This window comes from Ambystoma mexicanum, chromosome 2q (assembly GCF_040938575.1).
Source record: "Ambystoma mexicanum isolate Mex_15411 chromosome 2q, UKY_AmexF1_1, whole genome shotgun sequence".
Taxonomy (NCBI): domain Eukaryota; kingdom Metazoa; phylum Chordata; class Amphibia; order Caudata; family Ambystomatidae; genus Ambystoma; species Ambystoma mexicanum.
Window position 1 is genome coordinate 330,567,098 of NC_090924.1, and position 16,941 is coordinate 330,584,038.

Consider the following 16,941-nt stretch of genomic DNA (forward strand, 5'->3'; position numbering starts at 1 on the left):
ATGGTCTGGAGCTGCCCCGGGATCCACACTAGCTGGAATGGGGCCAAAGAGTCACTTTTGTAGGACTTTGCAGACTGATGGGTGGTTCAAGCTTCGAGCAAAAATTGGAGATGGAAGGTCAGCAGTACTTTGAAGAAAGATGTTTTTCTGCCCAAGATAGATGATTACCTAGAATGCGACAAAAGAGTTGGCCCAGCGTGGCGACTGGTTAATTTTAATTGGAGGGGCGTACATGTTTCCCATGAATATGAAGGAGTGAGCAAGTGCAGCGAGATAGCCTGATCCAACCAGGGGCATCTCTGTGGGGTTGTCCTCCCAACGACATTTTTAAAATAATAGGTTAAAAAGGTGCATTTTATAGCACACTTTCTGTGAAATATTGAGCAAAAAGCCACACAGTTTGCAATCTGTTTTGTAGGGTAACACATGAAATAATCCAACAGATACAGGTTGCCAACAGTGCACAGGAGCATTTTCATGAAGACTTTGCTTAAAATATGCACCATTTAAAAAAACACATTTTCATGTTGGCTGTGCATATACATGTTCACACAGGCTGCACCACTATATTGCAGTATTACAATATAAGTAAAAAATGCTATGCAAAAGTAATAAAATATATCAAGGCTGGCTGCACAAGTGTAGGTCAGTCTAGCCATGTGGTAACACTCATCATGCTTGCTTTACCCTTAATGTGCAGTGAAAAATGCCATGCCCCAATAGAACACATGAAAACATGGCTGGAGATGCACAAATGACCCACCCCACTTTCCATACACATATAAAAGAACACTCATGTTGGCATTACCTTTTATGCCCAGTGAGAAGACAGCTAAAGTAACAATACCTTTTTTTATTATTATGCAGCTCCGAATTGAACACATTGGAGTTCATTTTTATAAAAGTGAGTAATTTGGCAGGCTGCTAAATTTTTGTAATATGTACAGCGGGGCACAAATTCCAGGGCAAAAGGCGGTGTACATGTGTCTGTACGCTGCCTTTTGCCCTGCGCTTTTGCACTGTGCCGTGCAAAGTGAATAAACACTTCCTGGCATGCCAAGCAAGGTTTAGTTTTAATTGTGAGCACCGCTTGTCATGCTCGCATAGCAAGTAGCATTCACAATTACTATTAAACCCTTCCCAACATGAGTGCATGATAAGCAGTGCTCCCAATTGAAATGAAATCCTGCCTCAAATGAGAGCATATCGTGCAGGGTTGAATTGCATGTACAATGGATCCCCATGGGGGCTGCCTGCTTTATGCTCGTAAAGCATGCTGATCCCAAAGGGATCTCCAGCATTTGCGCCGGCATGAAAATCTATGCCGTGCAAAGGCTGGAGCATTTGTATGGCACAGAGTAATGGAGGCGGCGGAAACACTCGTCCTCTCCGCCATACAAATGAATGAAAATGGGGAGTAATGTTAATGGCAGGAGTAGAAAAGCCTAACGCACGGATTTTACGCCTTCCATTAATGTTACGGCCCCATACAACATGAGTCCCATTGTTAATTGACTAAAAGTCACATCTGCTGTTGGCACCCCACCATCCTCAGCTAAGCGCTGCACTAAAGTAGGTTGTTCTCACAAGCCTTCCTGCGGCAGTGATTACAAAATTGCCATTATTTTCACTTAAGGAGTCTAAATGCCTAACTTAAAAAAGCTTATACTTTGAAACAGTATATATAATACATTTACTTTCATATAATATTTAGAAAAAGTGGATTTTATATTTAAAGAAATACCATAAAAGTGACACTGTACTCTCCAAGGCTTGAGGTAAATAATTGTGCCGAGATACCCAGGTAAGGGAATCCCCTGCACCCCAGCTATGCGATGACATTCTCACGACATGACAGTTGCAAACTATGACCCGTGTCATCAGGAGTCATTTGAGCCTGCTCCTATTCTTAAACCAAAAACACTTTGCATATGCCTCGCAAAATGTTCCTTCCATTAGTTGTATGAGCTGACACGCCTCTTGCCTGCAAGGGGCTAGTGGCTAAAAGTTAGGAAAATGATCACCCTGATCAGATCTGCGCCATGGCGCATGCTGTTTCTTACTCCGAAAGCGCTCTGCAGAGATCAAGCAATGCACAGGTATCATCAAACGACGCCTGCCTGGAGGACAGGCAGCTGGGCACAGGATTGGGCTCAACACACCCTGTTGGCACCGCACCTTAGACTGGGTGCATTTCTTAGGATGACGGAGGAAGCACTGTTCACCTGGCTTTGCACCTCAGCAAACATCTTCATTCACACACAACCAATCCTGTATACAGAGACAAGAAGCACCGAATACAACATTTAAATATGAGTTTGACAATAGAATTCTATGTACACATTTTGGATTAGCCCTGGTATAGTGCTATGAAAATATAGCACACATAAACCTACCAAATATACACACTTTGTATTCAAGGATCCTACATGTCCTGCTAATGTGAAGCGGGCCCGTAATACTGAACGATGGGATGTCAACCATTTGCCTGCCTCGCTTACCCACATAAACCCACGCATGATCTGGGTGACCCAACGCCCAATCCTTTTTTTATTCTACTATGCATCCTAATTGTCTCGTTTTTACATGCCAAGTCTACGGACGGGTTACACAGACTATTGTGATAACGTTTCCCACCCTCACACAGTTGGTCAATGTAATATCAGATTAATCCGCACTATTCGGTGAAAGCCAATGGCAAAACTCGCGGGGACCAAGCCTTGAGTGAGCCATGAAATCCTGCCCATACACAATGCCCAGTGTGGCAATGCCAGATTACCCCAAATGGTTGAGAATGTCACTAGTAAGGCTTATGCAAATAAGCTATTGCATTCATTAAAACTTTGGGGCATTGCCAGCAATGTGGGATTTATATATCCGCCATCCGCTCACCTGCTACACATATTCCCCGCCATAGGTTTTCTCACTGAATATGAGACCATACGATAACATACTGTCTGATTTTCCTTCATGCGTATCTTTGAACATTTGTGCAAGTGTTGCTAATATCTAAGGAAAGCATAGTTTAAAGTGCTGAGCCGAACATGTATAAAAAAAAAGTAAACCAAGGGCCATGTGTACGCTAAAGCAAAACGGTCAATACAAAAAATTACAGTTTTCAAATACATTCTTACCCCGCTTTGTTGACATCCCCTTAAGAATACAACCGACCCCCCATTAATAAAAAATAATGAAACAATTACACCACGATCGTCCTATGGTCTGTTAAACTTTAGCTGGGGGCTGGGAGTTGGGGGGGTGTGCATACTCACTCCATACTTTAGGTTTGCCCTCAGTGACCATAAGGGGGCAGCACTGCTGCACTGGGAAGACAATTCGGATTCTAGCCAGTCACCACACGAGTACAAGGGAAACAAGGCGAGATTTCTGCCCTCTCTGAATAGGACACACAAGGGTCCATAGAAAAGGACTACAACAAAAAAAAGACTGGCAAGCTGCAAAGGAACGTAGCTGCCATCATGGAGGCTGGCAATATGGCACTCGCTGCAACAGAGCTTTAGCAAGACATTCTCATCATGCGTTGATGATCAACATCTAGACAAGAAGGTCCAAGAAATGACCGTCTGTTGTGGAGTAGGTGGAAACCTTTTTTAGACCCCAATACTGAACTGGTGTGTAACATTGACTACACCTGATGTATTAAAGCATGCCTCCGCCATCGTTAATGCTAATGCATCCATAAAGGGACTGGTCTGGAAGATTCATGTTTTATCCCATATTTCTAAGGCTTTTATGATGTTCCAAAAAAATGTATCACAACTTAGAACAAAATAGTTTAAGACCGATATTTTTCAAATATGTATTTAGTATATCAGCATTTACAGCAAAGTCTGCAACTTAATGTTTTTAACTTTTTGCAAGCAGACTTACTGGTTAGAAGCATTGTTGAAGGCTAGAGATTCTATTGCACTGAATGGCAAGAAATGTATTCCAAAATGGCCGAAAGCAGGATTGACATGACTTTTTTTTATCAAAGTCATTTTTCTCTGGGCCACATGGAGACAGACACACTATCTAACAAAAAAATTCTCATTGATTGGCCCTAGACAGTAGAGGGCAGGATTACAATGCACATTGTTTTTTCAGACCCGAGACAACCTATTCTAGAAACCCAATGTATGCAGTGAATTGGCACATCCCCATGCTGTTTCCCGAACTTGCGGTTCACAGCCCAGGTAAATAACTTGCAAATGTCTCCAATGTTATATAGAGACATTCACTTAAAATGATATATTGGTTTAAATACTTTGCGCTACTATGGTTTCCATATTTTATGTTATTTCTAATGTAGTGCAAGAAAGCGATCAGCCTTTAAATTGTAATCGGTCTGAAGTACACTCACTTGAGGTGAGGGGGTTCAGAGTAGGGGTTGAACTATCTATCCCCTTCCTAACCTTCCATACCCAGAAGGTGCTTTTAAACATGAATCCGCCACCACAGCTATCCTATACCCCAGGAGGACACAGAAATGGCAGCACTGTGCTATACAAGACCACTTTACAATACATCACACTAACGTTGTACATAACTGAACGCCAATAACCATACATTGAAAATCTGTCTAGTCTTTTTAAGAGATACCCGGAGCGTCTAGATGCTGACAGAGGCAGCCAGCCACCACCTGCAGCATTTAAGTGCTTTGGGTCGTTCTACGTAAATGGGAACCAGGATGGCCAATCCGTCGAGTCCCCCTCGTTCCATGCAGCAGAGCGGTCGCAGGTCCATCATTATCCAGGTAGGTCGTAACGCCAGCATTAACTATTCCTGGATCATGGAATGTCTCGTGAGCCCCTGTGGGTGATTCTGAATAAATTCAAACGATCCCCTGCCATTGACTTTAGCTCAGACAATGGTTTTTCCTCTTGTCTACTGCAACATACCGCATCCCATTTCGAGATTTCTCACTCCATGCCCACTGAAAACAAAATGGCATACCACTCGATTCTCTTCCTTGTCCGATCTGACCCCAGATATCATGCCTCTTTCCGACTCCCTTTCTTACACATCTTCAGCCCTTCTTTGCATCTTTTGATTCCCTGACGCCACTGGCAACATTGATATGGCTTTGCATTATTTGTGATATCATAATGCAGTTTGTCCTATGGTTCGGAAACAAAAACTGTTGGCGCCTGGGAGGTACACCCTGCCACAATGGGGTCACTATTTGACATTTGAAGATGGACAATGTCACTGAAATTTCAGGAGAAGCTCAAAAATGCCACAGGTAGTAAAAAAGAGCTCCCTGAATGTTTTTCTCCCTCAAAGTGTGAGTACTTGGTCAACTACTGGACCAGTTGCTTGCCTGGTGCCAGACTTCAAATCCCCAATCTTACCTCTATGGAAAATTGGATGTTTCGAGGTAATAGTGGGATGGAAGGATGAACCTCCTTCCAAGCTTTCTTGCAAAAGCCGATGTATTGCAAGCATTGGGTGCCAAGAACCGATCTTCATGGATTAGCAATCCGCCCTAGCCGACACTGGGATGAACTTTGTTCTTGGCCCGGAAGGATTTCCTTTTCTTTACTGGTGCACCCTCTGAGTGTGTCCTCTGAAATGGAAGCAGGACAGAAGCAGCCGTTGCCCCAGTGAAGGGGTGTGTAGTTCTGCCATCAATGGAACCTGCATTTGTTTCTAGGCACTGCACTGCATCAGCGGACATTGGAGGTGCTCTCAGAGAGGAAGGGTCTAGCTCCGTGGTGGCACTGCAGGGACTAGCCCGCTCTCTGTGCTGACGTCCTCTGGCTAGACGTTGACTGTTCACCAAGCAATAGCGGCTCAAAAGTTCCTCTGTCATGCGTACATACTTCCGCTTGGTGATTCGGCTCTGGGCCTCCACCAGGCGACACTCCATCTGGTAGACATCCTCAGTGGCCTGGTTCACTCGGTCAAACTGCAATAGCAAGGTGTCCAACACGGGCATGAGTTGCTGTGTGTTGATGTCTACCTCAGGATGGTCTGTGGCAGTCACAGTGCTCAGGCTATCCAGCTGGCTAGAGCACAGGGAGGCAGATGAAGTGTCAGATGCTGCGCTGGGGGTGCCCCCACGGAGAGACTTGGAGTCACTGGACGATCGTGATGGCAATGGCTCCATTCCTTCAAACCTCACTTTGTGGCGAAACTAGAAAAAAGCAGACACAATGTATTTTAACAGGGACAAGCATTTCAAGGGAATTATTATATTTGGTTGCTTATTTTAATACTGTGTATTCAAGCATGCATGACTGGACATGGCAATTGGGTGCATCATTGCCCTTTCAGGATAAGGCATTTGTAAATCACTGACGCTTTACAATAGGCATTTGAGTTCCATGGATGCATCTGCTTTACGAGGATGAAATGTCAAGGCTCCTGGCTCTTTACCTGAGAGGATAAGACACACTAGCTCTCATTACAAGTTTGCCAGTACCCCTATGCTAAAACCGCCCCGATACCACCAAAATGTATTACCGGCACTCTGTCTGGTGGAATGTCAACTGGATTCCGAGTGCCGGGTAAGGGTGTAACATCCCATTTCATGGGAGTTTGCCGGTATTCCAGGCGCCGGTATTACTGGTGCATGAAATACCAGTGATTTTTGCCGGTAAGGTGGCGGGATAACCCCCAGCTTTTAGCTGGAGGTCTCACCTGGAAACTTGTAGTTGATTGGTGCGGTAACGTGTTGTTATATGTTAATATCGCACCGGCCAACTCCTAATGAGGGCCGCTATCTCCCAGTGCATGTCCTTATTCTTTGAGAAAGCGGCATCAAGGTTCATTTGTGAGTTTCTGCTCTATTATGAATATGTAGCTGTGCAACTTCATTTTGTGAGAAAAAGATGAACCAATAACTTACCTTTAGTAATGTTCTTTCTGATGGATAAAATCCTTTGTCCCACAGGTTCCTTAGCTTCTGAAATCCCCTTCAGATGCAGTCTGGAAATGTGTTCAACCGCCACCATGTGGCACTATCCAGCTTTGAGGTTGGCTACATCACTGTTCCTTGGTGCCCTTAAGTGATGCCACGCATAAATACACCTGGGGCCTCTGACATGGTCCTCAGTTTCATGTTTTGACGCTGGGCAACCACAGGAAACAGCAGAACTGTCCTTTGCAAAAAGGACAGCTATACCGCTAGTCCAAAGACACCATTTCCTCCATACTCATCGAATGTCCCTGCAACTGGACGGGACCGGCACATTTTGCTGATAGCAACAGGAAAACACATTTTTTAATAAAATGCACAGTATGCACTCAGCACAGCTCTGCCCCTTTTTGCTACACTCCTCTGCAACACTTGCCGTCTTCTATGACGGCCCAGGCCGAGACAGTAACTGGAAAAGCATGGAAGGGGAAGGGGACTATGGTCTAGGAGTATAGTAGTCACCATGGTGAGTAACTTTTGAATACTCCGACAATCCCATCCCTTTTCCTCCTTAGTCATGGGAGATTTATACAGAAATGATAAACAGAGCAACAGCTTTTTATCAAAGTAAGTTTTGCAACACTGCCCAAACCTTGCATTTGCTCTGGAGCGGAGGTCCACAGAGTAATGTCTCCAAAGGAAGATATGAAAGACCAAGTGGCTGCCCCTCAGATTAAATCAATGGGAACGTGCCTCTGAAATGCTACAGAAGCTGGCTTGGCTCAGATGCAGTGAGCTTACAGACACTTGGGGGACAGTTACCCTGACATTTATAAGCTTAAATAATACCAGACAACACGCATCTTGCAATAGTGGCTTTGGACCCCGGCCTGCTCTATCACACAGCTCCATAAATTATGAAAGGTCTGTTAGAATCTCTGCAGCAAGGTGTCCTGCCACGATAAAACTTCAAAGCTCGTTTAACATACAGGCAATAAAGTACCTTTCCTGTGTCAAAAGAATGGTTTGGAAAAAGGTAGGCAAACACATTTCTTGATTGATATACAAATTGGACACTACTTTCAGCAGAAAAGGTGGATGAGTTTAGTCCTTATAGCACACCGTGATTGGTTCGTAGCGGACAAGGCTTGGCGCTCACTGATCTATTACTGTGACTAAGAATCCACTTTCCAGGAGACCACGTGAATATCCACTGATAAATAGGTTTGAAACGTTTGTCTACCAAAGCATTAAGGACCACATTCAAATCCCACTACGAGTAGGGTGCCCTGATGGGAGTGAATGTGTGTGAGCACCTCTCGATGATCATGCGATTTGAGTTAGACGAGGAGGGTTCTTCCCTATCCCAGTTTTGCACATTTTCGACTTGTGCCTCTGAATGGGCTAAGTGAACCAAGAAGGACAGAACACAATCCAGGGAAGCTTGCAAGGGATTCATATGATATTTGATGTACCAGTGACAGAACTTTTCGTTTACTTCAGTACAGAGCCCTTGTAGATGGTTTTCTAGCTGCCTGAATCACTGCAATGTTAGAATCAAAGACCTAAATGCCCCAGAGGAATGACCACAGGAACCATGCCGCTAAGTTGGTGGCTAACTGAAGAGACTGAGGGGTGGAGTTTCTAGTGCATAGTAGAAGATCTGGAGACTGAGGAAGCAGAATTGAGGAGCTATCAATATGAGTTCCTGCGCTCCCTCAAGAAATTGTGCACCAGAATAATTGGAGTGAAGGCATAGGCTCTTGTGTGGTTCAAACACATAGCCATCATGTCCCATGGGTAAAGTGGGCTCCTACCCAACCATGAGGCATACAGTTGGCATTTGGAGTTCTGGTGCATTCCAAAAAGGCCTGCTAGTGGAGTACTGCATGGCAGAAGTATTGGGTGCAGAATAGCATACAACTCCCACTTGTGGGATTGGTGATGAAAATGGTTGAACTTGTCAGTCAGAATATTGCTCTCTTACAGGGAGCGTGTCGTGGGAAAAGAGATACTGCGCTGATGTGACAACTGCCAGAGGGAAATGGCTAGTCGACATAATTGAGGCGACCCGTTGACATCCTGTTGGTGGATACAAAACATTGCAGAAACAATGTTCATCAAGATCCAGACCCGGTTGGTCCTGACCAGGAGAAAGGAAGGCGCTGCGGGCCAGGCAGACCATTTTTATGCCAGAACATTTATATGCGGGAGGGTGCCTTCATAATGCCTTAACTCATGAATTGTAAATGTCCTTCAGGGTGGCACCCCACCGAACAAAGGGAAATATGGCAATCGTGATTAAGTCGCACACCACACAGGTTCCTGAATAGAGATACTGTTTGAGAGACTGCTGTCTGAGCCCCAACAGATCAGATCCTGCTCCACTTCCCTTGTTATTGGAAGTTGGATAGTTTGACTCTTCCTGTTTGGATCCCATAGGGAGGATACATGCATCTGATTTCATCTCCTGTGCAGGTGGGGTAGTAGGTTGTGCCATCTCACAGGAAGTTATTAGCACTATGGAACCGGCATGCAGTGGTGTGTTCCTTGTACAGAAAGTGTCACACTGTGTTCTTGACATACTTGATCCTCTGCTGTATCATGAAAACATGAGCATGATTTGTGTCCCAAATGAAGCATGTGTATATCAGAGCCTGGAAAGGAATTAATGGTGATGTCTTCCACATTTATTGAAAAACCATGCTGATCGAGGAGATCCATCAGGTTCTGGACGGGGGACACTGTCTCCTGGGGAAAAGCACCCCGGCCCAGCTAGTCGAAAACACGTGGACACCCTTGTCACAAAATTGAAGATATCGTCATCATCAATTTCATAGGCATCAACAGGGCTGAATTCAGTCAAAAAGCAAGGACTCTTTACTGGCGTGATCATCTTGGACTTTTCTATAGGTAGGGCGAGGTTCAGAGAGTACAGAATTCTGCAGAGGCGCGTCTGGTCCTTTTTGTATCTCTAAGAAACTAGAAAAATAATCTGTGGTCCTCTCTGAGGGAGGGATGACTCTGTCCCCATAATGGAAATTAGATGATTTAACTTTTGCTATCCACTTCCTTGTCGGGAAACGGAGGGTGACGAGGAGGGGCTGGAGGGCAGAAATTCCTTTGAGACAAATGAAATATCGATGAGTCTTTGTAAAGAGACTTGATGCCTGTGGGTGTTCGAACAATTGGTTGTCAATTGGTGATGTGTGTGCCCTGATCATTGCTTTTCCTTAGTGTTAGATGATCATGTGACCGAGAAGCATTGGGATTGATCTGGCTTGCATTCCTCTTTGTTGACTGGAGGATATGTCCTGCATGTAGTGTTTTCTGTAGTGGTAGGCTCAAAAACCTATAAAGGAACGGGGTCTATCAGATCTGAACTCCCCAAGAAAGACTTTTGTGTCTGTTTGCTCAGTGACACCAGAGATGGGGCAGTCTCGGTATAAGTCTTCTTTTTTGTGTGCTCCTCATGTGTGCTATGATGGAAGAGCTCATGGTCATCAAAGGGAAGGTCCAATTCCTTCATTTTGTTTTTTGGACATCTGTATTGAATTTGGCTTCTTGCATCCAAGCCAGTTGCCTGGCATCCGCGGCCAGACACATTCTTCTCAACGTTGTGACGATATGGTGGATGGTTTATTCCAATCGGTCTGCGGCTACCTGTTTGGCCTACATGGATAGTAGTTTGAGTTGCAGCCGGATGTTCAGGAGGAAAAAGAGCCTCAACAGCTCCAATCTCAGACCACAGTTTCTGGCTACTTGCGACAAGGATATAGTCTGCATTACCTTGCCCCAGATGGAGGGGTGCATTCTGATAAACGTTTTGCTGAAAAACCTTAGAGGATCTTGCCATCTCTATTGATGTGACCAGTGTAAGAAGTCTAGCCCAAGGATTTGCGACACAGAGTGGCAACCACCCCTACTGACAGCTGGACATGAAGAAATGAGGCCAGGCAAATCTTTGTAGAAGGAACTGGCCTGTACCTAATATTCAGTATATGGCTTACTTCCTGGGCCGAATACAGTTTTTTCCCAGGTATATTTTGCCTTTACAATAACATCCTTTTGGATGTGAACACCGGATCTGATTGATGCGCCCGAAGAAAGGACTAAAGTTAACATCGGTTTTTCACAGATGCCGGTGCTTCTGCAATGGGCGTAAACAATACTTGAGCCCCTCTTTCACAGGATTACTGTTGTTTTCTAATAAATCTTGCTTCCCCACTCATATAAAATATCTGTCTAATCGGGGTCATTCAGCGGAGGGTGTTTAGGAACCAAAGGCTAAGGAGCATTCGCAGGAGCTGGTCCTTGAGGCATGGGTGGCATATTCGACAGGCTGGAAGGAGCTTGGGACTGATGGGGCAGAGGATCCCTATCCAAAGGTGGTAGAGTAGGAGGAAGAGGCACCAGGGGGTAGGAGCACTGGAACTGGCGGGACATCAAAGCCTGCAAGTTCTTAATCAGACCCATAAAATAGCCCTTCATTGCCAGCAATGTCATATGCCCCTGGAATTTAGCAAAGCATATAGCTATCCCACCCATTTTTGGTGGGTACAGAGCCAGCAACGGCCCGACAGGCTGACCCTACGCAGGCCTAAGGAAAGTGAGGGCCTAGGCGAGGACTCTGTGCTATTACTGGCCATGTATGCCCACTGATGCAGGTGTAACCGCTATTTGCATCCCAGGGTTCCGTTCGGGGTTCTATTTGTTTTATTTTTCCACAGGAGGTGGGCTCCGAATGAATTGTGCGAGCCCAGCCTCACAATAAAAAAAAAAACAAGATTGGCGCTGCCATAGAAATAGAAAATGGACTCAGTTCCTTTTTTCATCTCTATGTCGGCCTGATGGGAAGTAGCAGCGGAGAAGGGAACCACAGTCAGTAAGTGTGGTCTGGTTGGGGGGTTGTTTGATGGAGTGAGGGCCAGTGGAGGAGCTGTGCAAGGGGGCTGGTAGAGAGGCTGGGGGTCAAGAGGAAGGGGTGCCAGAAAAAACAATGGCAGCACCGAGCGAAGGGGCTTGAGTGGCTGATGGAATGCGGAAAAGACACTGGCACTTCTTGCTTGTGTTTCCAACAACCTGATTGGCTGAGCGCCCTTCCCTGGGTGCAACTACATTTTCAGTGGAGGCTGATGTAGATGAATCACAGTGACCCAGGGCTCTAGGGTTGTAGAAGGTTTCTGTGACTATGGGTCTGTGTAAGCAAGAGGCAATGAGGTTAAAGTTAGCTACAGAGTTAAGGGTCCATGCCAATCCACTCATGATGCCAGATTTCTAGCAGCTATGGTTGCCAAAGAAGGATCCTTTGCTTTCACAGACTAGAAGCAAGATGAACTTGTGTGAGATGGAGTTCATTTACTGGCTGACCCTTGATGTCTCTGTGATGGAGCAAATCTGGCTGACGTCTTGTGGATCACACAAATCTGCATCACAAAAAGGAAACTCATAGGCTCAACAACGGCCACTGTTCTGCTAGTGGCTGAACGATGAAGGTTGCAGAGAATATCTGGGAGGTCCCTGATACCAGACTGATCGCCCTTCGGATGGGATGGCCCAGTGCTAGCCGCTTTGAATGCCTTAGAGACCTGATACGCTACTTTGGACAATATTCAGGTATCAGGTTGCAAAGAGCCCTCACACTGAAGGCTGGTGTTAACTTGGCAAAGGGGAAGCTCGGACAAGCTGGAGCATTGGATAGCCACAACAGGTATCGAAGGAACCCCTCCAGAAGAAGTGAAGCACGGAAATGTGTCAGAGGTGCTAGAGAAAAAAGATATAACATATAAAAAGCGAGGCATAAGTGGTCTCTTCGTTTTGGTGTCAATAAATCACTTCAGATTTTGAGGAGGTGGTTGTTTGAGGAGTTCTTCCCGAGCATTTGATCACACAGCACAAGCAACAACAATGCATCACAGAAGGGGCAAAGGCTCCAAGCAATCGAGACAATGTGTGGCGATCTGTGTGGGAACATTTCTGTTCTAGGAAATACAAGTAGTAAATCCAGTCTGACAAGGCATAACCAAGCCACTCAGGTTGGGCAGAGGAAGGGGATCAGAACAAAACATAAAACAAAGAATCAGGACGACTCAGTAAATAAAATTCACTGTGCAGTGTCAAGTCATCCGGTGCCGGCGAACAGGGTTGACTTACCAGAGGTAAGTCATTTGTACTTCAAGTGGGTATATTCCTCCCAGAGATACCTTATCTTCTGTGGGACTGCCAAAGCCATGCCATAAGTCCTAAAAGAGGCAGTATAAAGACAAGAGTACACCATCAGAGAAGGAAGCTTTGCATGTCCAACACAATCAGTTGTGTCAAAGCCAGTTTGAAGTAGGTGTTTTGTTCCCTCCTTCCTATCTTCCATCAATGGTTGCAAATGTTACCTGACCTCTCAGCCAACTCCCAGGCGGTGTAAGAATTGCGGGCCAAAGTGCAGAAGGCATTTTGGATACATAAGGCCAAATCACCAGAGTCATTTCTTTCAACACCATGCATCCAATTCTTTTTAACTGCCTATCGTGGGTCAACAGAAGGCATTGAAGCTGGTCTACTCCAAACAGGAGTAAATTTAAAGCTAGAGTACATTGAAATAATTGCACCTTAGGGATCTTGGGCTCTAGGATATCAGTGAAAGTGCGATACTTAACCTCCTCAGAAGGAGCATTAGGATCACAGTATCTACTGCCCTACAAATTGCAGCTCTAAAAGAGATTTGTTCAGGTCAGAGACCTGGAATTGGCAGCATGCCAATTTCTGAATCTGGTGTTCTGTCCAGTTTATTTGCATCATGCATGTCTCTTTGCAGCTGCAGTAAAGTCTCCTCTGTCTGGCCATCTGTGATACATTTTTCAGGGAGCTCAGTCATTGTGAAAACCAAGGAGCATGTCCTTGTTCTCCTCTGGAACCATCTAAATTGCATAGGCATGTCATGGCTGAGATACTGGGACTCAACAGAAGTGTCTGTCAGAACCTGCACCAAGAATCTGAAGGCATCATCACCAGTGTGCTAAAGATAGCAGAACCTGAAAAAAAAGGTGATGGTGCATGGCACTGGGGCCTCAGACACAAACAGCACCAACTCGTCTGATGCTTTTCACTGTCCTGAGACCGTAAGAATGCTGAAGTAGGATTTGCACTGATCTAGAAGGGTGCAGCAGAGACTGGAGGCCTAAGTTTCACAGGGGCCCGCTCAAACACTTTGAGCATCGTACTGCAACAGGCTTCCAATTCCTGTGATGTGGACAGGAACGTAGGAAAAAAGGTTTTTCACTTACCTTAACAAGCTGAGTTGCAGAGTCATTAGACTCTGAATGATGTCTTGACTTGATGTGCAATTTCCTCAAGGATGATGAATGAGTGTGAGAAGATGTCTATGAAAGGGATATTCTATCTTTTTCTTATTGTCCCCAAGGGGATTTCTTCAGAATGGAGTGGACATCTCGCAAGATGCTGAAAATACCTTTGCCACATGCTCGGTCACCGCCTTCAGGTAGATCAGACAGGATTCACAATCTGTGTGGTGGTTCTTGCCCAGGCATCAGACTCAAAAGGGATGTCAATTTGTGATCGATGTGAAGCAGTAACACTCCTTATAGGCCTTAAAGCCAGGTTTAGGGGATATTTGACAAAAATGTTAGAGACTGTTCTTTCAGAAAACACTCCTGCATTAACTGCAGAAAAAAGGAACTGAGGAAGTTGGAGTCGGATGACATCATTTCCGCATGTTAGTGGAGCCAAAGAGATGAGATGAAGGCAACTACGGAGCTGCACAGTGACACCTTTTGCTGGTAAATAACATTCTGCACAAGGGTACATCTGAAGGGGATTTCAGAAGAGGAAAAATCTCTGGGTGAAATGTATTTTTCGGAGTAAGGTTATCTGTGAGAGTTTATGGTGGGAGAAAAATATTGGTTGTTTCTATTTGACAGTCTGTTCTGTTTCTGTACCTGCTCTATAACAAAGACACTGTTTTTCTGTGGGAGTTTTGGGAAACTGAACATCTTTTCCTACTCTGCTAGCAGAAAGATAAGACACTTACTGGTAATAAAACTGTTCCAGCAGACTAACCTCTGACTTTATAACCTTAGAATGGATTAATAATTGGCCACAAAGCTGAAACCTGAAGTCACTTTAATTATAAAAAAAAGTTATATTTAATTTTAAAAATCCAATCACCATAAAAAGAAAGAAAACAAGCTCAAGAAAGGGAGGCTTCCTCTTCCAAATGTTCTGCAGCTAGTTGGCACACACCATCCCAAAAAGCACAGCATCACGGCAGCCATTTTAATTTTGTGTTACATTCTATGTTATCACTTATCTCTTTGGCCTCCAATGGGAAGAGTTCAATTCGAATCTGAGGGGATATGCTATCTGAAGAACTACAGTTACAAATAAGTGGCAATGGAGCCTCCTCACATTCACAACCTTAGAATAGATTGCACAGCAGTAACATGAAAACTAGAAAAGGGGAATTGGAGCCCAGTTACATCAAATTCTGCTTTACCCAAATAGTTTTCTGGAGGAAGCCTCAGCCACAAGTTCAACCGTCCCAATAGCCAAATCCAAAGAGTAATAGCTGTAGATGTTCCATATTGCACTGCAGATATTTCCCTTAAGAGGACCTTCCTCAATAATGCAGATGTTGCTGCCTTCCTTATCATGGGTTGTGCTTTTGAACAACCAGGAAACATCCTGTTAACGTTTTGCTAACAATATACTCCAGACTTCTAACTGACTGGGCTTTCCCTTTTTAGAAACAGGATGAGGAAGTAAAAGTCTTGTAATTGCATGATCCCCTTGTCAAAGCAGGTCTTGGGTTGATTCCCACATAACCAGTATCTGGCAGAAACTGTCTCCGCAGTTCTGGGGGAAACCTAAGTCTATGCCTGGGCCACCCATGCAGCACTGCAACCTCAATTACCATATGTGTTTTGAAGCAAATAGCTACTTTCTAACTTTCTGATCACTTTTTGCATACTAAATGTTAGGCAAGATTGTATGCAGTACCCTGTGGGAGACTGCACCAGCCTTGTTCTCTTGGCAATAGTTAACCCAACCTTTGGTATAAGCCTGTACTACACAAAATGGTAGAGTGACTGAGCAGCCAGGCTTATCTCAAGAGGGGTCAATGTGAGCTGTAGGGTTGCAACATAGAGTTTCACAATGACAAGTATCCAAATAACACTTAAACTCAAGGTTTCTTGATTAAACAATTATTTATTAATTTAACAGTCAGTTTGAATAAGCCTTCTTTAAAAGGGAGCAAATATGTAACACTTAATTATACTTCAAAACACACATTGTCAGTTTGAATAAATCAGTAGATACCCTTTTGGGATAGCACACAGACACTTCCTACACCCTGAGGTGACTTCAATAACTAGAAAACTGTGGACATTGATATATCACTGGTACATTTAGAGAAATACTGAATTTGGTGTCAAAAGGAAAAGGTTTAGGGAAGGAAATAATGGTTAACAAGTTTCTCAAACAGGTAAGCACTTTTGAACCACCCCCCCCTCCGCCGCACTGCTATGTAGATTAACCCTTTCCCAGTTATAAAAGTAAAGAATGTATGACTTTTGGAGGGACAGATCAAAACACAAAGTCAGAGGTTAGAAGAGTTTTCAGAGAGCCAGGATAGCCAATGTCAATTGAACAAAGTCTAGGGGAGCTGAGACACTTCTTGAAGGTAAGTATAAAGTCTTGAAGGCAACAACTACAAGTCTCAACTGAGAGAAAGCAAGTTACCCAACAAGAGATAAGTAACCCTTAGTTCACAGTACCTTAGGTCTTAAGAAATTGGTTCCAGCTGGCTTCTGTTTCTGTTGTAGTATGGCAGATCCTGTTGTTCCTGGGTCTCAGTCGTGGGGAAAAGAGGGAGGACATCTTGGGACTCCTGCACTACGATTCGAAGGTCGGCGGCAGCAATGGGAAAAGTTGAGATCAGCGGCACTTCGTGGTTTCAGCTTATCGTGAATAGCACCACAGCGGGTCTTGGAAACCTTGTGGACTTTACTTGGTTCTGGGGTCCAGCACTCTGTTGAGGTGGCTCAGGCTTAGTCAGCCCTGCTTCG

The 16,941-nt window shown here is 44.6% G+C and overlaps 1 protein-coding gene across 1 annotated transcript in view; it reads right to left on the minus strand.

The window, feature by feature from the left end:
• The window catches only part of PKD1 (polycystin 1, transient receptor potential channel interacting), a 1,742,473-nt gene that overhangs the window by 21,918 nt on the left and 1,703,614 nt on the right, over positions 1 to 16,941 (minus strand). Inside the window, exon 47 of the mRNA XM_069647332.1 lies at positions 1 to 6,139. This exon is cut by the window's left edge and continues 21,918 nt beyond it. Coding sequence (XP_069503433.1) covers positions 5,489 to 6,139 — 651 coding nt within the window. The 3' untranslated portion in view covers positions 1 to 5,488. The remainder of the gene's footprint in view (positions 6,140 to 16,941) is intronic.